Below are 26,535 nucleotides of genomic sequence, written 5' to 3'. Positions count from 1 at the left end.
GTACTTTTTAAGACATGGTAGTTGCTCTCAGTTAATAATTTTAAATACATGCGCAGTATAAACTTATATAGATCTGCTCAATTTCATTGTTTCCTTGAAGGAACAGCACAAATCTTGGAAGGTTACACAAGAACTTATTTTTATCACAATGCCAATCTTCTTTAGTACATCGTTTTATTTTGAATATAAACATTTTTGTACAATGCTCTGGACAATACACTGATAGGCAGAAGTATCCATTCCCCATAAAAAAAAAAATCTGTACCACAAGACAGCAGATGAATTGCAAAATGGTGCCTGCAGAACTTAAGCTGTGTCAGCAGAGTGAGCAAAGCTGCATGCAAATAAGGCAGGAAGGGGCTGGGTAGACTGACTGTCCTGAAATAACATTCTTTTTACAGCCCCAAATATGGCAACCAGACCCCACAAATGAATAAAATACCTCCACTGGGACAATCCCAAATGGGATTGCCAACTGACCTGAAAAACCCAGTTTTTGCCTGTTCCTGTGTTTTTAACAGCAACCTAAGAAAAACTTGTCACTTTTCACAGCATGCAGCCACGCATTAGCAAAGGCTAATGTATCTAGATCACTCACAGCTCACTTTTAAAGGCTCACTTGCTGGTTAAAAAGCTGCCAATGCCATTTCAAAGGAGAATTTAATTTGATGCATCACAGCAGACACATTTGGTTTGGTGCATCTCCATACCACAAACAGCATCCTCCCCAAGCTATGGTGTTCCAAACAAAGTGTTGTGGCTTGTTTTGATTTTGAGAGGGGGTGCTTTTCCTGCTCCAAATGAGCCATCACTGACAGGGTTGGGAAAGAAATTTCACATGATGGAATATCTGCCTGCCGTGCAGCTTTTTTTTTTTTTTTAAATACAACTCCTTCGTCAGGAGATACAAGAGTTGCAAACATATGGAATAATTCACTCTCTGAGTCTAAGCTATGACAGTGAAGAGGAAGTAACTAGACATCTCCAAAGTCAAAAGCCACAAAAGGGTTAATTCCCTGCCTAGACTTCCAACACATGCTCAGTGGGGAGGTGGTATCTTTTGATTGGGTGGTGGTGACATAATGCTGACAGGTCACAGCCAATCAGAAACCACCTTGTCTTGCCTTTTCCCAGTACCTATAAATCTTTTGCTATGCCTGGTGCAGAGTAGGAGATGGTTTGATTATTAGGGTTTAATTAGAACCTCCTCTGCTGCTCTAGAGAGGCAACAGGGATAGGCTTCTGCCAGATGGTTAGGCAGAAATAAAGCATCTTGCAGTATTCCTCCGTCCGCACCATTATGACAGCCCGCCTCCTCCCTTTCCATAACCACTATCCCAAAGCATAGGCTGCAGCATGCTAGACTAATCTCATACATGTGCTGTCATGCTCACGCTTAAGTCCCTACATTAATTGGTTGGGAGTGGACTGCACTATGAGTTAAAACACAGCCCCTTACACAAACACACACATTTAACAGGGTCACCTCCTCATTCATCTGCACATGGCAAGGTTTCTCCTGACAAAGAACCATGTTGTTCCCGTGCCCCTCCCCTTCGTTACAAGGAGGCTTGTGCAGAACTTCCACAATGGATCAAATCTTAATGGCACCCCCAAATCCACAGCTTAAGACACCCACCTCTTCTGGCCTCACAGTGTTATTTCTGCTGGGAAAGTTTTCACTTTCCAAATGTTGAAAAATAGTAACTTCTCTTTCCTGCCCCAGTGTTGGTTAAGATATGCATGTTTTGCAAGAATTTGTGGGTGCATACGGCAGAGGGATACAGTGAATCGTCGTTCGCTCAGTTTGGATAGTCTTTCTTGACCAGAATCTGAAGCGGGCAGATCTTGAATGGCTCACGTTGAGACTCAGCGGCATCTACGCTGCAGATGCAGAAATATGGAAAGACTTCCCCAAATTTGTCATGGAAGGTATAGATGTGGCTCTTCTGCTCAGCATTGTAGAATGAGAGCTCCCCTTCATCACAGTCCAGCTCGACTCGCACTCTCTTGAGGTTCTTTCCACGCCCAGTCTCTGACAGGACTGCCTGGGAGGACTGGCTCTTCTTGTTCCTGGTTCCCTGCATGCGGTACATATACCCAAGTCCCAGGCGGGAATCGCAGCCGAAGCTCCAATAGTAGCCGCAGGATTTCCTGGCTACTCCAATATACCAATACTCAATGCTGCCAATATCTACCTCCCACGTGTGAGACCCTTTGGAATAGCTTTTGGAGCCCAGGACACAAGGCATGCCAGTGAAGAAGCGTTCTGGGACTTCCACCATCAGCTTGTAGTTGCAGGTGCTAATGTTGGTGAGGTCATCAGAAACTTCCAGCCAACTAGCAGAGGTATTGGGGTCAAAGCTGAATGGGACTGCAAAAAGGAGACAATCATTAAAAGCTGAATGGGACTGCAAAAAGGAGACAATTGCACTCCCCGTGAAGGAGCAGGTTCGTAGCTTGGGGGTTCTCCCAGAACCATCTCTGTCACTTGAGGCTCAGGTAGCCTCGGTGGCACGGAGTGCCTTCTACCAAGTTCGGTTGGTGGCCCAGCTGCGCCCCTATCTGGACAGGGATAACCTGGCTTCAGTTGTCCATGCTCTGATAACCTCCAAGTTAGATTACTGCAATGCACTCTATGTGGGGCTGCCTTTGAAGACGGTTCAAAAACTGCAGCTTGCGCAAAATGCAGCAACCAGATTGGTAACAGGGACCAGATGGTTCGAACATATAAAACCGATTCTGGCCCGCTTGCATTGGCTGCCTGTATGTTTCCAAGCTTGATTCAAGGTGCTGGTTTTAACCTATAAAGCCTTACACAGCATAGGACCACAATACCTGATGGAACGCCTCTCCCAACATGAACCTATCCGTACGCTATGCTCAACATCCAAGGCCCTCCTCCGGGTGCCTACTCAGAGGGAAGCTGGGAGTCTGGCAACAAGGGAAAGGGCCTTCTCAGAGGTGGCCCCCAACTTATGGAATATTCTCCCTGATGAGGTGCGCCTGACGCCAACACTGTTATCTTTTCGGAACCAGGTCAAGACTTTCCTCTTCTCCCAGGCATTTTAGCATGTGTTTTTAAATTGCTTTTAAAAATGTGTTTTTTAAATTTGTGTATTTGTTTTTAAGGTTTTTAATTGTTGTAAACTGCCCAGAGAGCTTCGGCTATGGGGCAGTATAGAAATGCAATTAATAATAATTTGCGTGGGGAATTATATAATGTGACAGAATTTAACACAAGAGAATTTCTGCTTGTTTGTTTTACAGATCTTAGGCTTGCCTGCTGTAAAATAGCAACTATGGAAGCCAAATTGAAGCCTCCATGTATAATGGCAGCATACAGGATACTGGAGACAAGCCTGTTTGAGCGTTCCTAGAAGCAGCTGCTGGTCTCTTGTTGGAAACTGAATGCTGGGCAAGTTGAGCCTTGTACTGATTAGGACCGAGTTGCCCCCCCACACCAATGTTCACTGTCTTGTTCACAAGAGGTTGAATGGGAAGGGAATTTTGGCATTTTGTAGGGATGGGGGGCAAAGCTCAATACAGGTGGAAACGGACTGCTACCACAAAACAGAGTGGCAGCAAAGAAAAGGTGAGTTGAAGGCCAGTTTTAGAACCCATTTTGTCCCCCCCCCAATTTCAGCTGCAAGTTTTCATAGGAGAACTTTTAAATGAGCATTAATACTTATTATCTAGCAAAGCAATTCTTAAAAGACAGTCATTGCCAAAATAGCAGTATTCTTCTGGCTTATCATTTCTCAGGCTTCATTCTGGCTTTCTCTTTGGTAGGAGTGCTCAAACTCCATGCTCAGAATTAATTATGGTGAATAAATGCATATTTACTCTACATAAGATCATTAATTTGCATGCTTTACTCCAATTCACTGTTACATTTTTCCATCCATATTTATAACCACTTCCAACAACTAGTCTCTAGGTGGATAACAATAGGATAAGAATTAATATGATTATATTATATATTATTATATTATGGAGTGTTTGCTTATATTATATATACTAAGGCCCTCAGACCTTAGTATGAAAGTTGGGTAAGAAATCCCATTAAGTCAGTATCTACCTTCCAATTGTGCTGTTCCAATTTGTCATTTCTTGGGCACTTTATATACACACAAATGCCAGTACAGAATGTAAAAAGGGACCAGGCATAGACAGGACACGAGCTTGAGTATTTCGTCACAAGTAAACCTGTTCTTCAGAAGGCACATCAGCCTAGTATTTGACAAAGGTCCCTGGAACATTTACTGTGTCCACTCACTTGCCAGGAAGCGTAGCCTTAGCCAGAGACACTGTTGTTCCTGGAAAAAATAGCTACTCAGTCCACAGGGTAAAATTAACAGGACTATCAAACCTCCCACAGTTTGGTTGCAGTCCTCAAAGTTAATCTTGAGTGTACAGGATTTACAGTGTAATCCACGTTTAGGATTATAGCTTCCATCAGCTATGCCGGCTAGGACTAATTGGAGTTGTAGTCCAAAACATCTGGAGGACACCAGGCTAGAGCAGGCTGATGGAGATTAATCATGCAACTGCTGTCCTCTAGTGGCAACAATAAGCCACTGGTTATCCAACCAAAAAAACCTCTCTGTCGCACAGAGAGGTAAGCGGCGGTAACGCAGCCGAAGCTCTGCTCACGGCCAGAGTTCGATTCCAACGGAAGGAGGAAGTTGAATCTCCGGTAAAAGGGGTCGAGGTCCACTCAGCCTTCCATCCATCCGTGGTCGGTAAAATGAGTCCCCGGCATATGCTGGGGGGTAAAGAAAGGCCGGGGAAGGAACCGGCAATCCCACCCCATATATACTGCCTAGTAAACGTCGCAAGACGTCACCCTAAGAGTCGGAAACGACTCGCACTACAAGTGCAGGGACACCTTTACCTTTTATCCAACCAAACACATACAGCACTGCAGAGTGGGTTTTACAGCAGAGACGCAATGTTGCCATTGCAGATTGAACTTTGAATATATCTTGTTTGCTAAATTGTTTTTGTCTTATTTGAATGTATTGCTGTTTTATTTATACTCCACCCTTCCTTCCAGCAGGAGCCCAGGGCAGCAAACAGAAACACTAAAAACACTTTAAAAGAGTGGTTCCCAACCTGGGGGCCGGGACCCCCAGGGGGGCCGCGAAGTAAGCCAGAGGGGGCCGTGAACAGTAAAGAAATGAATGATTTATTAATTTTTTTAAAAAAGTCTTCATTCCTTCCACACTGTCTGCTTCCCACTGCCGCTGCAGAGGACACCTCCCCCTTGCTCCAAACGAGAGGGGAGGCCTTTTGCTGAAGCGCCAGAGCGTCTTTCAGGCGCAATAAGGGCAGGCATCTGCCTATAAAATACATGGCAGATGCCAAAGGAGGCTGAAGGTGGAGCTACCAGGAAGAAGAGGGGATTGCTATCACTGATTCCCGTCTCCTTGCACTGCCGCTACTGACAGCGCCCTTACTTAGAATGAGAGGAGAGGGCTTTTTGTGAAGCAAAAAGAAGCAAGGCTGCAAAGAAAGGTTGTTTTCCCCCTTCCTTCTTGGCAGCCAGCCTGCCTCCCTGGGGGGAGGCGGTCACAAAAAATGTTCAGCTTATAAAGGAGGTCCCGTGCTCATAATGGTTGGGAACCACTGCTTTAAAACATCATAAAAAGACCTTAAAATACATTAAAACAAAACAACATTAAAAACATTTAAAAAACTTTAAAAACATCTTTTTTTAAAAAAAGGGTTAAAAATATTAAAAGAGATATTAAAAGCAATTCTAACACAGACACAGACACGGATAGGTCTCAACTTAGAGGTTTGTTAGAAAAGGAAAGTCCTCAAAAGGCGCCGAAAAGATATTATTATTATTATTATCTTTATTTATACTCTGCCCTTTTTCCAAACTGGAACTCAAGGCGGCTTCCAGATAAAAATAGTACATATCATTAAGAACCTATAAAAATAAAAAACATATAAACATATAAAATCAGCATTAAAATAGGATTAAACTATTAAGATGTTAAAACCAATTACTCTTAAAATACTGCAACCCAGTTTAGGAGCATACAAGTAAAACAATATCATACAGCATCCTTTCAGTCACTACCCTTAAAACCTTCGTTCCAAAGGCCTGCCGGAAGAAAAAAGTCTTTAGCTGTCAGTGGAAAGACTGCACAGAGGAGGCCATTCTTGCCTCCCTAGGGAGGGAGTTCCAGAGCCTAGGGGCAGCCACCGAAAAGGCCCTATCTCGTGTCCCCACCAGACGCACTTGTGAAGGTGTTGGGATCGTGAGAAGGGTCTCTCCTGAAGATCTCAGGGCCTGGGCAGGTTCATATAGGGAGATACGGTCTGACAAATAGCCTGGACCTAAGCCGTATAGAGCTTTATAGGTCATAACCAGCACTTTGAATTGTGTCCGGAAACAGACTGGCAGCCAGTGGAGCTGTTGCAGCAGGGGAGTTGTATGGTCCCTGTAACCAGCCCCAGTTAACATTCTGGCTGCAGCTCGTTGCACCAACTGAAGTTTCCGAACAGTCTTCAAAGGCAGCCCCATGTAGAGCACGTTACAGTAGTCTAAGCGGGATGTAACTAAGGCATGTGTCACCTTAGCCAGATCAGACGACTCCAGGAACGGGCACAGTTGGCGCACTAGTCTTAACTGTGCAAAAGCATTCCTGGCCACCGCAGAAACCTGGGCCTCCAGGATAAGGCTGAGTCCAGGAGCACACCCAAACTGCGAACCTGCGTCTTCAGGGGGAGTGTAACCCCATCCAGCACAGGCTGAACCCCTATTCCCTAATCCGCCTTTCGACTGACTAGGAGCACCTCTGTCTTGTCTGGATTAAGCTTCAGCTTGTTCACCCTCATCCAGTGCACCACTGCTATCAGACACTGGTTTAGAACTGAGACAGTTTCCTTGGAATTAGGTGGAAAGGAGAAGTAGAGTTGGGTGTCATCTGCATACCGATGGCACCGAACCCCAAATCTCCGGACAACCTCTCCCAGCGGTTTCATGTAGATATTAGCATGGGGGACAGAACTGAACCCTGAGGGACAGCAAAGATGGTGCCTGCCTAATATTTAAGGAGAGGGAATTCTACAGGGTAGGTGCCGCAGCACTAAAGGCCCTTTTCCTCTGTTGTACACTGACTTCTCTCCCCTACCCCAGTGCTTTTATTTGTTTGTTGTAAGCCACTTTGGGCACAGGTCACTGTGGAAAGGTGGCATATAAATAAACCCAATCAATCAATCAATCAGATCACCTCTCTACTGCCATTTCCTCTGGTGGACTCAAAATGTGTTGGTACCTCAGTGTTTATTCACTTCAGCTCTCCCACTTCCAAAGCTGCTTTTTTAAACACAAAGATAAAGCCCAACCATTGCTCATTTTTGAGCATTGTTTGTGCACAATTTGTCCTTAAACCCTCATTAGTACTGCCCACCATCTTTTCCTTTTTTGCCTGGGATGAAACAGCAAGGAGCGCCACTGTTCCCTGGTTCTAATCATTATCGTTACCAACAGGGATCAAGCCCCCCATTTCACCCATAACTATGCACTGAAGGGAAGACACCTTTCACCATAATATGGCTGCTGGAATTTAAGTGCGATTTAATATTTAATTCAGGTATGAAAAACCTTCACCCCCAGATATAGATATAACTCAGGAGTACTTCATGTCACTTGATATCCTAGGAACCAATTCCAGAATAAAATACATAACACAGTTCAACATTTAAGAGCAACATTCACAAGCTTCCTCCCACCCTAACATTCCGTGCCAGTAGTTAAGGATTTCCTTAGAATTAAGCATGCAAACTGAACATCTTTTAATACAAGCCCCAGCACTTTTCTTTGTCTGTTGAATATGTACGATTTCCCTTTGTAAGGCATTTAGATTTCAGTGCAGGAATTTGGTTATGTAAGGCTGCTGATCATTTAATACAGCACTTCTACCAGACAACAGTCAGGACAAGCGGGGGGTGGAAATTCCTTCCATTCATTCCCTCATTAATATAGGAACTTCTTGTTTCCAGGAAAGGATGTTATGGGGTTTTCAGCACTGCCTGCAATAAGCTATCCTAGCATGCGCTTTTGTGCAAGGGGTAGGGGAATGTGTGACCCTCCAGGTGTTGCTAACCTATGACTCCCATGAACTGACTCCTTGGTTGCTCGGGCTGCTAGGGATTAAGAATCAAGCAATATTGTCTGAAATGCCACAAGTTTCCCTCTCCTAGAATAGAATCATAGAAGAGTAGAGTTGGAAGGGGCCTGTAAGACCGCTGTGCAATGCAGGAATCCAAATCAAAGCATTCCTGACAGATGGCTGTCCAGCTGCCTCTTGAATGCCTCCAGTGTCGGAGAGCCCACTACCTCTCGAGGTAATTGATTCCATTGTTGTATGACAACAAATTCCTGATGGGCCTTGCTGATAATTTCCTCTTTCAAAAATTTCCTCTTTCAAAAAATTCGGGGTATCTGGGGAGGGTTAATTGTTATAACTGAAATGCCTCCTGCCCAGTTTTAATATTGTTGCTGCAGATGTGTTGTTTTTATATTGTATTACTGTATTTTATCAATTGTATTTTAACAATTTTGTAAGTCGCCTAGAGTGGCCATTGGCCAGATAGGCGACGAAGAAATTAAATTTATTATTATTATTATTATTTCAAAAATTAGAAGAAGGAACAAGGGGATTGGCAATCCCGGACCTGATCTTAACTAACACGGACGAATTGGTCACGGGAATTAAAGCGGTCGGTACCTTGGGGGAAAGTGACCACGTAATGCTGGAATTCGGGATTCTGGGGAAAGCCAAAGAAGAATATAGTCAAACATGGACCTTGGATTTCAGGAAAGCCGATTTTAGCAAGCTCAGGGAAATGATGGGTAGGATCCCATGGCTAGATAGACTAAAGAAAAAAGGAGCCCAAGAAGCGTGGGAGTTCATGAAGAACGTATTACAAAAAGCGCAATCGCAAACAATTCCGAAGAGGAAGAAAAATGGAAGACATCGGAAAAAGCCAATGTGGCTACACGGAAGACTGGTGGAGGAGGTAAAAGTAAAAAAGAGCATGTATAAAGAATGGAAGGAAGGACGCATCACCAAGGAAGAGTACCGACGAGCGGCTCGGGCTTGCAGGAATAGCATAAGGAAAGCTAAAACCCAGAATGAGCTGAGGCTGGCGAGGGAAGCGAGGAACAACAAAAAGGGGTTTTTCAGATATGTTTGAAGCAAGAGAAAGACCAAGCAAACGGTGGGACTGCTGCTCAATGAGGATAGCAAAATGTTGACATAACGAGGAAAAAGCAGAACTGCTCAACACCTATTTTGCCTCCGTTTTCTTCCAAAAAGGGAACAGTGTGCAACCTTGCATCGGTAGCAATCTCAGGAAGGGGATGGGACTGCAGTTCGAGATTGATAAGGAGATAGTCAGGAAATACCTAGTTAACCTAAAAGAGTTCAAATCTCCAGGGCCTGATGAACTGCATCCCAGAGTATTGAAGGAACTTGTGGATGTACTCTCGGAACCTCTTGCCATCATCTTTGAGAAATCCTGGAGAACGGGAGAGGTGCTGGAAGATTGGAGATGGGCAAACGTCGTCCCGCTCTTTAAAAAGGGTAAAAAAGAAGATCCGGGGAATTACAGGCTGGTCAGTCTGACTTCAATACCAGGAAAGATATTAGAATGGATAATAAAAGTGTCCATTGGCAACTATCTAGATGACAATGCTGTGATTAGAAGGAGCCAGCATGGGTTTGTCAAGAAAAAATCCTGTCAAACTAATTTCATCTCTTTTTTTGATCGGGTCACTAGCTTAGTAGATGGTGGAAATGCTGTAGATGTCACCTATCTAGATTTCAGCAAGGCGTTTGACAAAGTCCCCCACGACCTTCTGATTAGCAAACTAGTCAAATGCGGACTAGATGGAAATACTGTCAGGTGGATTCACAACTGGTTGGAAAACCGTACTCAAAGAGTGGTCGTCGGTGGCTCTGCTTCGGACTGGAAGGAGGTTTCAACTGGAATGCCACAGGGTTCCGTCCTGGGGCCGATACTCTTCAAACGCGGTTTTGGGCTGCATAAACAGAGCTATAGTTTCCAGGTCGAGGGAAGTAATAGTCCCACTATATTCTGCATTGGTCAGGCCTCATCTGGAATACTGCATTCAGTTCTGGGCGCCTCATTTTAAGAAAGATATAGACAAGTTGGAGCGGGTTCAGAAGAGGGCGACGAGAATGATAGCCGGTATGGAGAACAAGTCTTATGAGGAAAGGTTGAAGGAACTTGGCATCTTCAGTCTGGTGAAGAGAAGGCTGAGGGGTGACATGATTGCACTCTTTAAGTACCTCTAGCTGTGGATTTCCTGCTGTGAGCAGGGGGTTGGACGCGATGGCCTACAAGGCCCCTTCCAACTCTATGATTCTATGATCCTCTTCTATACAGAGAGATGCACGCTCGCGCACACACACCACCTGGCATCAAAGAAACCTACCAACTTTGATGATATCCAGCATCTTCTTCCATACATTATACTGCAAAGAATCCAAGTACTTAGTTACTTCTATGAGGGTCCCCGGCGGAATAGCTTCCGGCTGTTCAACTGTCCAGGCAATTCTGGGGAAGCACAATTGAGACAGATAAGGAGCTGAGTGAGAGGAACAGAAGTGATGAAGAACCAAGCATCTTATAGACAAGACAAACCAAAAGCTTTTCCCAGAGCATAACTTTCTATGATTATGGAGATACTAAAAAGACTGCAAGTCAACCACCCTCTCTCTCTCCCCCTTACACACACACACACACACATGCATCAGGATTTGTTAGAATCTCAGATGCATAAGAAAAGGATTCTAGACCTCACTATTGTATGTTTGAAAACATACATGTCAGAATACTCTTTCACCTGTCCTGGGTGTGTCAGAACTCAGAAATCTTTCTTGGTATGCCTTTGCCATCTGAGAAGCAGCAGGTGACTGGGAAAAGAGTCTTTTCTGTGGTGGCTCCTCACCTGTGGAAATGTCCTCCCAGAGAGACTTGCCTGGCATCCTCGTTACTATCATTTAGGCATTTCTTTTCCCAGTATTTAAGATTGAGATCTTTTGGTTTTTAAAACTTTAAAAGCAGTCTCGAGGGTTTTTTATTTTAATTTTATTGTGTGTTCTTTTTATTACATTTCTCATAGCCGCCCTGAGAACATGGTTGGGTTGAAGATGCGGGATATAAAAATGGTGCAACTAAAAGCAAACCTATTATGGATTGATTCCATAAAGGAAGCCACAGACCTGAACTTACAAGATCTGAACAGGGTGGTTTGTAACAGATGCTATTGGAGGTCACTGATTCATAGGGTCGCCATAAGTCATAATCGACTTGAAGGCACATAACAACAACAACTATTATATGTCTGGCATTTTGTGAATAGCTTCTGCATTCAGTCAAAAAAGAGCAAGCCAATTCAATCACATAAACCAACTGAGATATTTATAGATAAAAATTCAAGTCTGATGCTGAAGGATTAGCTGTTGATCATTATCACGATTTATTCATATTATCTGGCAAACGTTGTCCAGAATTGCTCCCAGCACTGTTACTCAAAAGTAACAGGGCTGGGAATAGGTTCTGCCTTTTAAGAATAGCGATGCCTGGGACTGAATGTGGACTAAGTTGTGAACTTATCACTTTGGGATATGCAATTTAAAAAGCCACCTCCCACACCTGAAGCAGTACAAGAGTCTACTTTTTTGGTTGCTCTTGGCTTGGCCAGGTCCCTGCAGAAACTGGAAGAATGCCCCCAAACCTTCTGTGACATCCAGATGAGTCACCATGCCTAAGACTGGTAAAAAGCACTGAACGCATGTTCCTCAACAGAGCTACACCACCTCTTCCTCCTACTACAAGGTATATCAATGAATTGCTTAACTCATGACTGAAGGCTCAACAAATAGCATTCCTCTGTGGCAGCCCCTAAAGTGTGGAATTCCTTCCCTACAGAGGTGCCCTTGGCACCCACATTATATAAATGTAAATGGACTGCCTTCAAGTCGATTCCAAATTATGGCGACCCTACGAATAGGGTTTTCATGGTAAACGGTATTCAGAGGGGGTTCACCATTGCTTTCCTCAGAGGCTGAGAGGCAATGACTGGCCCAAGGTCACCCAGTGAGCTTCATGGCAGTGTGGAGATTCGAACCCTGCTCTCCCAGGTCGTAGTCCAACACTGACCTGGTGGATGGGCAGGGAAGGTATAGGAGGAGGGGAGGGCAGGTTTGATCATTTGCATACTTATTGAATTCAGTGGGATTTACTCCCTTGCAATCATGCTTGAAAATGGAAATGGACTGCCTTCAAGTTGATCCCGACTTATGGCAACCCTACAAATAGGGTTTTCATGGTAAGCGGTATGGAGAGGGGGTTTACCATTGCCTTCCTCTGAGGCTGAGAGGCAGTGACTGGCCCAAGGTCACCCAGTGAGCTTCATGGCTGTGTGGGGATTCGAACTCTGGTCTCCCAGGTCACAGTCCAACACTCGAACCACTGTGCCGCACTGGTTCTCATTGTATAGCTTTCATCATATGCTGAAGACACACTGCTTTACTTTGGCCTTTGGCACCCAAGATATATATGTGACCCACCACCACCCTTCTGACTGTAAATCAGTTGATTTTAATATTGCATTCTTACACCGTTGTAACCTGTCCTGGAACCTCATAGTGAAGGGTGATTAAGAAATCTCATAGACATAAATAACAACAAACCTGCGCTTCCGGTTTTTGTGTTTCTGGAAAAAAAAAGGGGGGGAGGAGAAGAAACCATTATTGAGAAACTGCATTTTCCCCCAAATGTGATCAGAAACTTCAGTTAGGGAAAACTTGAAATGTATTGTCCTACAGGGAGGACAACTCTTTAGAATCAGAGGCACCAGACACAGGATTAGTTGGTGTGTGTGTTTATGTATATAGCATGGATGCAGAACATCTGTGGCCCTCCAGATATTGCTGGACTCTAACTCCCATCAGCCCCAGCCAGAACAGTTAGGGATGATGGGAATTGCAGTCCAGTAACATCTGGAGGGTGAAAGATTCCTCAGCCCTGGTACAGAGTGATGGAAGTTTTTCCATTTGGCTTGGGATGTGGAGCTAGGTGCCCCCCAGTTTTACCTTGAGGAAGGCGATATCATCCTCCTTCAGGTCAGCTTGCAGCTGGCCAACCTCTTGAAGCAGGTCATCACTTTCTTCTGACAGCTTTTTGATTTTGTCTTCAATCAGGTCTTGCTTCTTCCGAGTCTCCTCCCGCAACTCCCCCAACATGGTCTTCTCCTCATTCTGCAGGAACTCATGCAGTTGCTCAAACTGCTTTTTAATCTCCTTTTCCACTCTAGCACTTTCTGCCTGGTTAGGGATGAGAGTGTGTGGCAGCAGGGAAGAGAGAGAGAAAATAAAACAAAGATGTAGCTTCAAATGGGAGAGAGAGGCAATAGACCTCTTATTGCCGCACACCCTCCGCAGGGGACAGGGACCGATTCGGATGGTCCGCTCCAGACGCCTGATGAAGCCAAAAGGATTCCTGAATGCGCTGGGAGATTTGGAGCTGTCTGAAGGCCGCCCGGTCGAAACCCTGGTGACAGAGTGGAATAGGGAGCTCACCGGGGCAATAGACCGGGTGGCTCCAAAATGTCCTCTCCCCCTGAATAGAACTCAAACCGCACCGTGGTATACACCACGATTGTGGGATTTGAGGCAGGAGGTGAGACGGCTAGAACGCCGGTGGCAGAAATCTCGCTCCGAGGACGATCGGACACTGGTTAGAGCAGCGATAGCAGCCTACCAAGTGGCAACAAAGGCAGCAAAGAAGGATTTCTTTGCTGCCTCTATTGCATCTGTGGAATGTTGTCCCAGGAGGTTGTTCCAAGTGGTCCGAAGCCTGGTCAGTCCAGTTGCCCAGGAACCCATGGAGCACTCTAAAGCCTCCTGTGACGCATTTGCAAAACACTTTGCAGATAAAATCGATCGCCTGAAGAGCTCAATTCCGCACGCCGTGGACACAGGAAGCGGGCTGGAGGCGATCAGTTGCGATCCGGTCCGGTGGGATCGGTTTCAGCCTCTTTCCTCTCAGGAAGTGGACAAGGTGCTCTCTACGGTGAGACCGACCACTTGTTTGTTTGACCCTTGCCCCACGTGGCTCATTGTGGGCTGCAAAGAGAGACTGAGCGAAGGGATCAAGGCGGTGGTAAATGCATCCTTGGAAGAGGGTGCATTGCCATCTGCCCTCAAGGAGGCGGTAATAAAGCCCATCTTGAAAAAACCCTCCTTGGATCCCCAAGATTTAAACAACTTTCGCCCAGTCTCTAACCTACCATTCTTGGGCAAGGTGATCGAACGGGTGGTGGCCAAACAGTTACAGACACACTTGGAGGAAACCGATTACTTAGATCCATTCCAATCGGGCTTCAGGACTGGATATGGAACTGAAACAGCCTTGGTCGCTCTGGTGGATGATTTAAGGAGGGCGTTGGATAGGGGAGAACACTCCTTCCTCGTCCTCCTGGATCTATCTGTGGCTTTCGATACCGTTGACCACGGTATCCTCTTGGATTGCCTGGAGGGAATGGGAATTGGGGGCACTGTTTTACGGTGGTTCCGTTCCTATCTCTCTGACAGGCACCAGAGGGTGGCATTGGGAAAGGAGGCTTCAGACCCTTGGCCTCTTAATTGTGGTGTGCCACAGGGCTCTATCCTCTCTGCCATGCTGTTTAACATCTATGTAAAGCCACTGGGGGCCATCATCAGGAGATTTGGGTTGCAGTGTCACCAATATGCGGATGAAACTCAGCTCTATCTCTCATTTAAGTTCTCACCGGAGTTGGCTGTGGAGACTATTTCCAAGTGCCTGGAGTCTGTAAGTGAATGGATGGGAGGAAACAGGCTGAAACTAAACCCCGACAAGACCGAGGTACTGCTTGTGGGAGACAAGAGAAGGGTAGGAGATATTGACCTGGTGCTGAACGGGGTTAGATTGCCCCTGAAGGACCAGGTTCGCAGCCTCGGGGTCATTCTTGACTCCCAGCTGTCCATGGAGGCTCAGGTGGCAGCAGTGAGCCGGGCAGCTTGGTATCAATTACATCTGATACAGAGGCTGCGACCCTACCTTCCGGTCCATCTGCTCCCACGGGTGGTGCACGCCCTGGTCTCCTCTCGCTTAGACTACTGTAATGCGCTCTACGTGGGGCTACCCTTGAAGACGGTCCGGAAATTACAACTGGTACAGAATGCGGTGGCACGGTTGATTAAGAACAGCCGCCGCCGGGATCATATCACCCCAGTGCTAGAAGATCTGCACTGGCTACCAGTTGTGTACCAAGCCCAATTCAAGGTGTTGGTGTTAACCTTTAAAGCCCTATACGGTTTCGATCCAGTTTATCTAAAGGAGCGCCTCCAACATCACCGAATATGCCGCCTGCCGAGATCTGCCTCACAAGACCTTCTCTCGGTCCCACCAGTTAAGACAGCTAGGCTGGTGCGGACCAGAGAGAGGGCATTTTCAATTGTGGCTCCCACCCTCTGGAATTCTCTACCATATGATCTTCGCCATGCCCCCTCCCTGGGAAGTTTTCACCAAGGACTAAAAACCTGGTTGTTTCAGCGGGCATACAGGACTCCAAGATAGTTTTAGCTTACAGTGTATAGATGTAGGTTGGTGGATTATAACGGTATTATATGTTAAAACTGTATTATATGTTGTAGTGGCCGCTCATTCGGCCAGATAGGCGGCCTAAAAATAAAATTTTATTTTATTATTATTATTATTCTCCCACTAGGAGGACAGTTCTTCAGAATCAGAGACACAAGCCATACACAGAAATTTTGTAGGAGTAAATATGCTCATGGGTAGCTCTTTTTTAAATAATTTATCAGCACCTAAACAGCTCCCAGTGAGAGTTTCATAGAGTTTGCAAATCATACTCCGCTCCAGCCCTGTGGCTAAGTAATACAACAGAGAAGAGAGACCTTTCACAGTCGCAGAAAGAGCTTCATCAGCCAGAGTTGAGGAAGGACATAGTTCAGTGGTAGAGCATCTGCTTTGCATGCAGAAGGTCCCAACTCCCAGGTCTGATCCCCAATACCTCCACGTAGGCCTGGGAATGTCCCCTGTCTGAAACCCTGGAGAGCCGATGCTGCCGGTCACTGCAGCACGTGAAGATTTGAATACAGAACAGGGCACCTCGCCCTCCCAGTCCATAGCCACACACAGGCATGGCAGAAGGAGAAGCCTCTTTTGGAAACTGAAAGTGCTTGCAGGTGTGCCCTGAAATAAACCAGCCGCCCTGCACCCTTGGAGCTCAAAGGCAGCTGCTCACCTTGTTGTGGTTCGCAATGAGCCTGTAATCGGACTGCATCCTTCCAAATTCCTTCATTTTGTCCCGCAGGGAGTTTTCCATGTCTTTACACTTTGCCTGGAAATAAGGCAGAGAAGGAACATGTTATACTACATGTTTCCCATTTTACTTCTAGGAAAAGGGCAACCTCCTATAATTACATTGAGGAATTAACGTTTCTGAAACTCTTAAACAGGAGCCACTAACAGGTTGGCTGCACTGCTGTGATGTCATGGAACACTCAGGAAGATTCTAACTGCTTAGAATCTTCGGAACAATAGAATATCTATTGGTCAGTTTTTGCTGGGTCTTTTATTATAGTCTTTAGGGAGTGGAATGACACAGGCAGGTACACTGATAACTCAAAAGCAGAGTGGGAAGGGGTCCCTGCAACTAGGCAGGCCCACTTAAGAAAGGGGAGCAGTGGACAGAGAATCCAGGCCTTAATAAGAATATTATTTATTGAATTTCTTATCTTCCCTTCACCATAATGCCCCAGGGTGGGTTAAAATAATATAAAAATACAATATTGAAATCAGTTAAAACAAAACTGAGATGCAGCAACTAGAACTGCACAAGGTGTTCCAAGTGTGGCTGCTGCACCATCATAGATGGATGGAAAAAGACAGAACACCATACACACAAACACATTCTCCAAGTGTGAATCCTCATACAGCCAAAATGGCACTATGCACAAGAGAGAGAGACTGGCAGACTTGGGGTCCCCAAAGTATACAAAAATCCCCCCTCCCCCAAAAAAACAGGACGGGCAGGAAGAACAGCTCAATGAGGACAGGCCATTGGCTGCGGGCGTGGAATACTGACTGGCCATTGGCAGGGGAAATGGAAAATGGGGGCAGAAAGGAATGGAGTATGCTGTGAATGGGGCACTGTTGGGAGTACCACACGCCTCAGATGTATGCTTAGCTTGTATTAGAGACGGCTGTGGAGTCGTAGTCATGGAGTCTGAAGCAATTTTGGGTGGAGTCGGAAGAAATGTACCGACTCCGACTTCAACATAAAATTAATATTTGCATATTACTATTAATTTATTAATATTAATAAATTAATATACTTTTGCCATTTATGAAGGAGTCGGAGTCAGAGTCGGAAAGTAGAAAAATAGAGGAGTCGGAGTCGAAGGTTTGAAGTACCGACTCCACAGCCCTGATTAGAAACTGGGCTTTTAGTGTTGCAGCTCCAGTCCTCCAAAATCAATTTCCAGCTCAAACTAGACAGCACCCAGCATCATGAGGTCTAGGCACCTACCAAAGAGTTTTTTGCTTAACGAGGTTTTCCCTGAAGCGTGACCCAGGCATTTTATTGAATATTAATATCTGTAGAAGTGATTTTACTGCTTTTAGAGTTTATTTCATCTGATTTTATCTTACAGTACACTGTTTCAAAAGCTTGTAGTTGTGAAGTAGTTTATAAAACTGTAAAATAAATACTTCAATAAATAAAGCAGTGTGCTTCAATCCCAGGACCCCAGAGGTTGGACCATTAACTCCCATCATCCCAAGTCAATGGCTAAGCTGGCTAAGGATGGCAGGAGCTGCAGTCCAGCATCATCTGGGATCCCATGTTCAAGAACATGGCTATAAAGGGCTGGAATCCTGAACAGGAGGAGCACTCCATACACTGCAACTTTTTTTTGTTTTACAAGCCCCACTTGGAGATTTATAAAAAGGGAACAATTAACAGCACAGAGGCCTGGGAACAGAAGGGATACAACTGAGGAAAAAGAGACCATAGAAAAAGCCTTCTTGAGAAGCTAAAGCCCAACACTACTAAATCTATACCTTCTGAGATGGTGAAACAGCCCCTTTTTTTAAAAAAAACTGGGCTACATGTTTTTCAGATATATATTAAAATGTTCTGACAGGCTACACAGACAGAGAGATAGGGAGGAAAGCCATCCATGAGAGACCAGCTCCATTTGTTCTTCCTCTCTCTGAAATGTTTCTATTGATTATAAATTTCATCAGAACTTTTTAAAGAACTGGCGGCTGAGTTTTTCTTGTTTTCTTCTCACGCCTCATTCTTTTTTTCCTTTTGTGTTGTGTCTTTTGGATACTAAGCCTGGAGGCAAGGATTGCCTTGATTGTTCTTTTGTAAGCCACTCTGGGAGCATTTCCATCTAGAAAAAGCAGGGTAAAAATGGTTTATATAAAACGGCATTCTTATTTTCATCCCACTGGATAGCCAGAAAATGTTTGCATGGCTTGCAATACAAACTCCCACTACAAGTGGTCACGGGTCAAGTCGGTGCCATCCAGCAGTTAAAGGCATTGCCTTTTGGAGCACATGTGGTCAGAGAAAGCATTTATATACACATACATCAATTTTTGCACTACATGCAAAATCTCAAGAGATGTGCAGTGTTTCTAGTACAAGTAGAATCTGTTTATTGTTTACTCCAGAATGTGCTTATTTTCTACATGAGTGAAACTCTTGGCAAATCTTTTACTGTGCATTAGAGTAAAACTTATAGGGCTCATCAGGGGATAAATGAAAGTGCTTTGGGGGATAGATCCAGCCAATGGACCCAATGATCTCTCATTCAAACCGTTAGTTACTGAACTTGTGGGAAGGGCCCCCAAAAGATCTGAGCCTGTTTTGTTCTAACCTAGCAGGTCCTTTTCACACACTGAATAATACATCCGCCAATCCTCCCCTCCTTCTCAGCTTAAAGATTAGAATCAGACACAAGACCCAGTGACTCACCACAGCTCATACTGTGTCAGAGGCAGACGGGAACATGGCCTGGAAAGTGTGACTCACAGTGCACACCATTTCCTTTATCCTCTGCCCTCCCTTCCCACCACTTCAAGACCCATTTCAAGCCACAAGAGCCATCTTCTGCTATACGAATCCAGTGTGCGCACCTCAAAGAGCCCCTTCACCCACCAGCCAAAGCCCCTTCGTAGTTTTCTGCTTCCTTCTGTGCCTCAGTTCACAAGGAAAGCTCAACTATATAGCTATATTGATAACCCACACAATGATCCAGGCAGGGCAAGTCCCAGACCACATGAACGTTCCAATGACTGCAAACCACACTGGTTACGAGAGGCTTTTTTTAGTGTAATGCAAACGGTTTTGGGATAGCCACACAGCAAACAGCCAGGCCCTCCAACAGGACTGGCTAACTGAAACAAGCACTACTGTTGGCATTTCATGCAGCCCCAAGGAATAGGAAATCTGGCACAAAATCTGGTTTGTTAAGAATTAAAGTATGCACAAACCCTTGCAAATTTTATCTTTACTTTCTTACATTTATATCCTGCCTCTCTTTCATCAAGAAACCCAAGACAGCATACGTGTGGTTCCCAAGTGGCCAGACCCAGACCTTAGCTTCAGCAAGCTGGTGGCCTCATGTGCCTTCAGACCATACCCTGGGATTTAACAGTTTTGTTACTTTTTTGTGGATTTTAATCTGTATTTGGAGATCTATTTTGCAAGTCAGCTTCCATACCCTGCAACGTCCTTAACGAGGGAGATCCTGGTTTTTCAGAAATGCATTCTGCAAGACCGCACAGTTGCTCTAGGGCAGAGATGGAGAACCCATGGGTCTCTAGACATTGCTGGACTACAACTCCCATCATTCCTAAACAGTGGACATCTGACTGAGGCTGATGGGAGTTGTAGTCCAACAACCTCTGGAGGGCCACAGGATCCCCATTCCGGCTCTAGGGAAAAAGTTTTGACATACACAATTTGTTTATTTATTATTTGATTTATATCCCGCCCTTCCTCCCAGTAGGAGCCCGGGGTGGGGGGGGCAACCACCATCTGTGAGAAGTCTGCTCCCACAATGGGGTCTTCAGAAGATCTTTTGATTGATTACATTTATATACCGCCTCGTAGCCGAAGCTCTCTGGGTGGTTCACAGCAATTAAAAACAATAAAAATAAATATACAAATTTTAAAACACAAAACAATTTAAAAACACAATTTAAAAAAAATTAAAAACAATTTAAAAACCCATGTTAAAATGCCTGGGAGAAGAGGAAAGTCTTGACCTGGCGCTAGAAAGATAACAGTGTTGGCGCTAGGCGCACCTCGTCAGATAGATCATTCCAAAATTTGGGGGCCACCACTGAGAAGGCCCTCTCCCTTGTTGCCAGACTCCCAGCTTCCCTCCGAGTAGGCACCCGGAGGAGGGCCTTTGATCTTGAACGTAGTGTACGGGTGGGTGTGTATCGGGAGAGGCGTTCCATCAGGTATTGTGGTCCCAAGTCGTGTAAGGCTTTATAGGTCAAAACCAGCACCTTGAATCGAGCTCGGAAACATACAGGCAGCCAGTGCAAGTGGGCCAGAATTGGTGTTATATGTTCGGACCATCTGGTCCCTGTTACCAATCTGGCTGCTGCATTTTGCACAAGCTGCTGTTTCCAAACCGTCTTCAAAGGCAGCCCCACGTAGAGTGCATTGCAGTAATCTAATTTGGAGGTTACCAGAGTATGGACAACTGAAGCCAGGTTGTCCTTGTCCAGATAGGGACGTAGTTGGGCCACCAACTGAAGTTGGTAGAAGGCACTCCGTGCCACTGAGGCTACCTGAGCCTCAAGTGACAGAGATGGTTCTAGGAGAACCCCCAAACTACGAACCTGCTCCTCCAGGGGGAGTGCAACCCCATCCAGGAGAGGTTGGACATCCACCATCTGGTCAGAAGAACCATCCACTAGCAGCATCTCAGTCTTGTCTGGATTGAGCCTCAGTTTATTAGCCCTCATCCAGTCCATTGTCGCAGCCAGGCACCGGTTCAGCACATTGACAGCCTCATCTGAAGAAGATGAAAAGGAGAAATAGAGCTGCGTGTCATCGGCATACTGATGGCAATGCACTCCAAAACTCCAAATGACAGCATGTGTGGCTCTTCCTCAGTATGTTATTCTGCTGTTATGCTTGCACTTTGAAATTCCCTACCCAGGAAAACTCTGCCAGGCCATTTCATTACCTTGTTCCATGATCAAGTAGACATTGTTATTTAGGAAACAGTTTCCTGACTTCTGAATTGAAGGAAGTTTGCTGCTGTGACATTTTATGTTAGCAATAGTTGTAGGATCCAAGCTGCTGCTGTTTTCAAATTAATCCACGTTCTATGCTATTGCAACTGCCTTTGTGAATCTTGCGGTGGAAAATGGGTTATACATTTAAATATAAACTTTGATATTGTTAAGGTTTTAAAGAGCGCATGCCTCATTTCAGTGGTTACAGCCCTCTGCTTTTGTATGTGACCAATTAGGAGTTTCTCACATGAATATATGTTGCAAGGTCAAGATAAGTTGGCTTTTACCTTAACAGCTGGCAAAAGGATTAGCAAAGTTCTTTGGCATCTCAGCATCCCCTAATATACCATCAGTCCAGTCTGCTCATCTGGGGAAGGACTATGCGTCAGCAGCAAAGCATCTGCTTTACATGCAGGTTCAATCCCCTGGGGAGTTGCTGCCAGCCAGTGTATACTATACCAAGCTAGATGGCCTTGGTATAAAGACTCGTTTCCGATTTAGGAGGGCCGTAGCTCAATGGCAGAGCAACTGTTTTGCATACAGAAGCCCCCAAATTCAGTCCCTGGCATCTCTGGAGAGGGCCAGGAAATGCTCTTGTCTGAAACCCCTGAGAGAGCCAGAATAAACAATACTGAGCTAGATGAACTGACTAGGTTGAAGGGTGTTTCCTATGTTCCCGTGCCATACTGGATCCAGTCAGGGCAAGAGCTTTTGCAGCAGTGCAGCATTCCACAGCTGTGAAACTGTGCACCCATAGAACCACAGAATAGTAGAGTTGGAAGGGGCCTGTAAGGCCATCAAGTCCAACCCCCTGCTCAATGCAGGAATCCAAATCAAAGCATTCCCGACAGATGGCTGTCCAGCTGCCTCTTGAATGCCTCCAGTGTCGGAGAGCCCACTACCTCTCTAGGTCATTGGTTCCATTGTCATATGGCTGTAACAGTTAGGAATTTTTTCCTGATGTCCAGTCGAAATCTGGCTTCCTGAAATTTGAGCCCATTATTCCGTGTCCATGCAAAGAGTGAGGCTCATGCTTCATAGGAAGCAGCCTCATACCGAGACAGACAATCAGTTCAACTAGCTCAGTCTTGCCTACACCGACTGACAACAACTCTCTAAAGGTCCTCCTCTCCCAGCCCTACCTGAAGATGCTGCCGGGCATTGAACCTGGCACCTCCTACACGCAACACAGTTGCTGTATCACTGAGATATGGCCTTTCCCATCACATCCACTATGGAGAGGAATCAGTATCACTTGTGTCACACGAACCAGGGGAGGGTCATCGTGCAGCAAATTCTTACATCCCCTGATCATTGGCAAAGAGAAAACGTGCTATGTGACAGCCCCAATTCATGGAGAAAGTGCTGGTAGACAATATGGCGGATGGGATGAGAACTCGTCATGGGGATGCCCATTGCTATGGCAAGCACAACATGCAGTCTGGCCTAAGAGATGGGTGGGTAGGGGCACAGACTTAGGGGCATGAAATATCGAAGAGAATGGAGCTCCAGAGTGCCAATGCAGTCTTCAAGGCAGCCCTGGTGCATAGCCAAGTTGGAACATGGTGTGCTCTAGACCAGGGGTCCCCAAATTTTTTTTCCCATGGATGACTTGAAAATGGCTGAGGGTCTTGGTGGATCTCTGGATCATTTTTGTTCCTGCCGTAGCAACTGTAACACGTTGTGCTAGATGCTGTACGATTCTTAATTGTGTTTGTATTGCTTCCTATGTATCATATTTCATTGCTTTACCATTTGAAAATATGACACATAAGAAATAAAGGAGGCAATAACAACACAATTACATTTGCATACAGCATCTAGCACAGAGTGTTACAATTGCTACAGCAGGAACAAAAATGTTTAAAGAGGTCCGCCAAGACCCAAGTTAATATTTCATGCAACCACAAATCCACAGGCATGCCACAGAGCACCTGAATGAAGCTCACGGACCGCAGGCTAGGAACTCCGGCTCTAGACCTATTAAGAGCTGCCCTGGATTCCTGGGAAGAAGGGCAGGATATAAATTTAATTATTAATAGTAATAATAATAAAGAAAACAGCCTTGCCCGATTTCAAATAGCACACAGCCACTTCTTCTTGGAGGATCCCCTTGGCCATGAATCATGCACACACCCTCAGACCCTCCAGGGGGTCACTCACCCGGTAGTTCTTGGCCATCTCCGCCACAGGCTTCATTCTGTGGTCCGCGTGCTGCTTGGAGCTTTGGCACACAAAGCAGACCAGGTCCTTGTCATCCAGGCAGAAGAGTTTAGCTTCCTCCCCGTGGACAGGGCAGAGGACGGACGCCTCTCCAGCCGCTACCTGCTGCTGCTGCTTCTCCTGCCTGAGGAACATCTCCACGATGTTGGCAAGCGTGTGGTTGGTGCGCAGCTCCTCCGGGGAGCAGGCCGCCTTGCAGACCGGGCAGACGTGGCGGGCCTGGCCCTCCCAGGAGCGGCACACGCAACCTTTGCAGAAATTGTGGCCACAGCGGAGGGTGACGGCATCCTTGAAGGGCTCGTAACAAATGGGGCACAGCAGCTCCTCCTTGATGGTGGCCGTGGGCAAGGATGGGGCCAGAGGCAATCTGGCTTGCTTGGCCATAGCTCTGCCAGAAAGAAAAACAGGAGGAATGTGCAAATCCTCTTCACAAAAAGGCTCGGCTGCAAAAATAAAAGACAGCAACTAGCTGTTGCTGCCACACCAGTCTGTGACTCACAGCTGTTGGCCGCTAATGCTCTTTGGAAGCCAAGCCCCACTCCACTCCCTACTTCGTGCTCCTCTGCAGGCTCTCCACCCCCACAGCCCACCCCATTTTAATACAGAAACAGTTTGATTGACAGCGCATGGGGCCAATGGGAAAAGGAACGGATGTCTTTCAAAGTCCCAGCCTCTCCGGGGCTAGAAGTGGGTTTCCTCCTGAGAAAAAATTGCAAAGCAGGAATTGACGCAACATACAGGAAAGGAGCGGGGAGAGGAGGGACGGACGTGAAAATGAAGTTACCGCATGTGCAGGCTTGAAACGCCTTTATTCAGGAGTTTATTTATTTATTTATTACATTTATATACCGCCCCATAGCCGAAGCTCTCTGGGCGGCATACAGCAATTAAAAACAAATATACAAATTTAAAAACACAAAAAACAATTTAAAAACACAATTTTTTAAAAAAATTAAAAACAATTTAAAAACACATGCTACTTGGTCTTGCTTTCCAACAGGGCACTTCCAAACTGTTGATCTGGAATAGGCAGCTGCAATCGCAGGGGCGCATCTACTCGGGAGGAACTACTAGGGTCTCTCTTCCCCCCCCCCCGTCCCTTTAACGCGGAACTGGATTTGCTAAGGGATCATCAAAGTTTGTTTCGATTTGAGAAACTTAAAATAGGAGGAGCAACGGTTTTGCAGACGCAGAACCAGCGCGGTGTAATGGTTACAGCGACGGGCTATGACCTGGGAGACCAGGGTTCAAATTCCCCCATTGGGCCATCAAGTTCCCCGGGTGACCTTGGCCCAGTCCCTGTTCCTCTGTCCTTACCTACCTCACAGGGTTGTTGTGAGGTTAAAATGGAGAGGGGAAGAGGACCGTGCATGACTCCTTGCAGGAAAGGCGGGATAGAAAAGTAACGATATACAAGTAACTTGGGAGCAAGTGATGTTGGGCTCGACGCGATTTGCTTCTGAGCAAGCGCCGCTTAGGCTGGAGATACCCGCCGTCGCGGGTGGAGACTGTTCCACGCGGGACAGAAAGCGGAAGTGAGCTTTTCTTTAAAAAAAAACTAATGGCTTGGCAATAAAAGAAAAAAACACATCAAACGTTTCCGTCCTCGTCGTGGTTTAGAGCGAGACGCGGGAAATGGAAAAGGCAGAAAAATAAAAAGCGGCGTCCCGCTCGTGTAAACGGCCACTGTTGGCAGGCGATCAGGAGCGACTCCGAAGTCCTGAGCGGAGCGGAGTCTGCTGGCCGAGAGGAACGAATTTCAAAGCAACCGCTGCAGGCTCTGCAGGGAGCCGATCGGGCCACGTGGGGGCTGGCCTTCCCCCCTGGATGCGCCCAGCCCCGGGCATCCGTGCATGCCCCGTTCTCCACTCCCCGCCCCGGGCCGGTTTCGCCTTACCGCGGCTCGTCGCAGGGAGAAGGCAGGCACCTCTGGCAGCAGGTCCTGGTGCTCCTCCGGCGGGGGCTGCGGGCCAGATTGCCCGGGTAGAAAGAAGCCATCTCCCCGGGCCGCTGTCCGAGAGCCTCCTGAGAGCGGCAAAGGAGGGCTGCGAGTCTCAGCCTTCCCTTTTAAGTCCCGGAGGCGCGTTGGGGTTGCAAACTCCGCCCCGCTCCGAGCCGAGAGAGGCTCGTTTGCGGGCGAGGAGAATGGAGGCGCGGCGGCCAAGCTCCCCCAGCCAGTCGGGCGAGTTACCTTCCCTACCTGGGGCGGGAGCAGGCTGCCACCTTGGCATAGAAAGTAGGTCAGGCCGAGGAGTGTGTGCCAGCCAAGGGGCGAGGCGCCCGCCAGGAATGCCTCTTCGAAATAATGTATTCGTCCTTTCCCGACACCCCGCGAGCAAACGCGGCTGGCAGGCAGAGGCGCCGCAAACACGCCCCGGAGCAGGATTCAAAACCGTCTTGATGCTTAGAATGATGGGAACTTGCCGAGTTGTGGCTTGTGAATCCTGCCTCACCAGGTTGTGGAACTGTGGCCTGTTTTGCTGTATGCGCTTAAATTTTGGTTTTATTCTTCTCATTAGTTACCGTGAGAACTTGAATCTAGGTCGTTGGTGTTTTTTTAACGCCTGAACCAAACTCCCAGGATGATAGGGGCGAGCCAAATACATTGTTTATTTGGATATTATGAAAATAATTACTTTTAAAACATTTGATTTTTATAACGCCTTTCCAAAACAGCCCAGGGTGGCAAACAAGGCAATACAAATTGTTTAAAAATTTTTTTAAACCAGATATCCTCATGGCTGAATAATTTCATGGTTGCCATCTTTCAGCTGTCAAAAGCCTGGGTAAACAGGAATGTTTTTAAATTCCACCTAGATATTAATAATGGCAGACACACCTCAAAACTTTTGACAAGCATCCTTCACCAAAGGCCTCTGAGTAAAGGCAGCAGTCATGAGATAAGTGGATGGGTCCCTTTTATGGTTTAGCCAGGAG

The 26,535-nt window shown here is 46.2% G+C and overlaps 1 protein-coding gene across 3 annotated transcripts; it reads right to left on the bottom strand.

Annotated features, from left to right (window-relative positions):
* Window positions 1–114: 114 nt before the first annotated feature.
* TRIM35 (tripartite motif containing 35) lies at window positions 115–25,940 on the bottom strand. Of its 3 annotated transcripts, none has more exons than XM_061625872.1 (7): window positions 25,799–25,940; window positions 23,539–23,986; window positions 16,346–16,441; window positions 13,149–13,379; window positions 12,747–12,769; window positions 10,484–10,605; window positions 115–2,374 (listed from the first exon to the last, which is right to left on the bottom strand). In XM_061625872.1, exons 2-7 carry the CDS (start codon window positions 23,980–23,982, stop codon window positions 1,803–1,805), a joined length of 1,488 nt encoding a protein of 495 aa, XP_061481856.1. In that variant the 5' UTR covers window positions 23,983–23,986; window positions 25,799–25,940; the 3' UTR covers window positions 115–1,802. The 3 variants fall into 3 exon arrangements, with proteins under 3 accessions (XP_061481856.1, XP_061481854.1, XP_061481855.1); XM_061625870.1 differs by lacking the exon at window positions 25,799–25,940 and adding an exon at window positions 25,496–25,782; XM_061625871.1 differs by lacking the exon at window positions 25,799–25,940 and adding an exon at window positions 24,098–24,155.
* Between the last annotated feature and the right edge of the window lie 595 nt (window positions 25,941–26,535).

Source organism: Rhineura floridana, chromosome 4 (genome assembly GCF_030035675.1).
Source record: "Rhineura floridana isolate rRhiFlo1 chromosome 4, rRhiFlo1.hap2, whole genome shotgun sequence".
In the NCBI taxonomy this organism is placed as follows: Eukaryota; Metazoa; Chordata; class Lepidosauria; order Squamata; family Rhineuridae; genus Rhineura; species Rhineura floridana.
The sequence above is the reverse complement of the archived record's forward strand: the minus strand, read 5'-3'. Positions and strand labels throughout refer to the sequence as shown.

What these genes read in the sequence shown, in the direction of transcription:
- TRIM35 (XM_061625870.1), bottom strand. Translation starts at nt 25,596, where the DNA reads ATGGCTTCTTTCTACCCGGGCAATCTGGCCCGCAGCCCCCGCCGGAGG. An exon ending in TCATTGCGAACCACAACAAG is followed by an intron (nt 13,380 to 16,345) that starts GTGAGCAGCTGC and finishes ATCCCTAACCAG; the next exon opens with GCAGAAAGTGCTAGAGTGGA. An exon ending in CACAAAAACCGGAAGCGCAG is followed by an intron (nt 10,606 to 12,746) that starts GTTTGTTGTTAT and finishes GTGCTTCCCCAG; the next exon opens with AATTGCCTGGACAGTTGAAC.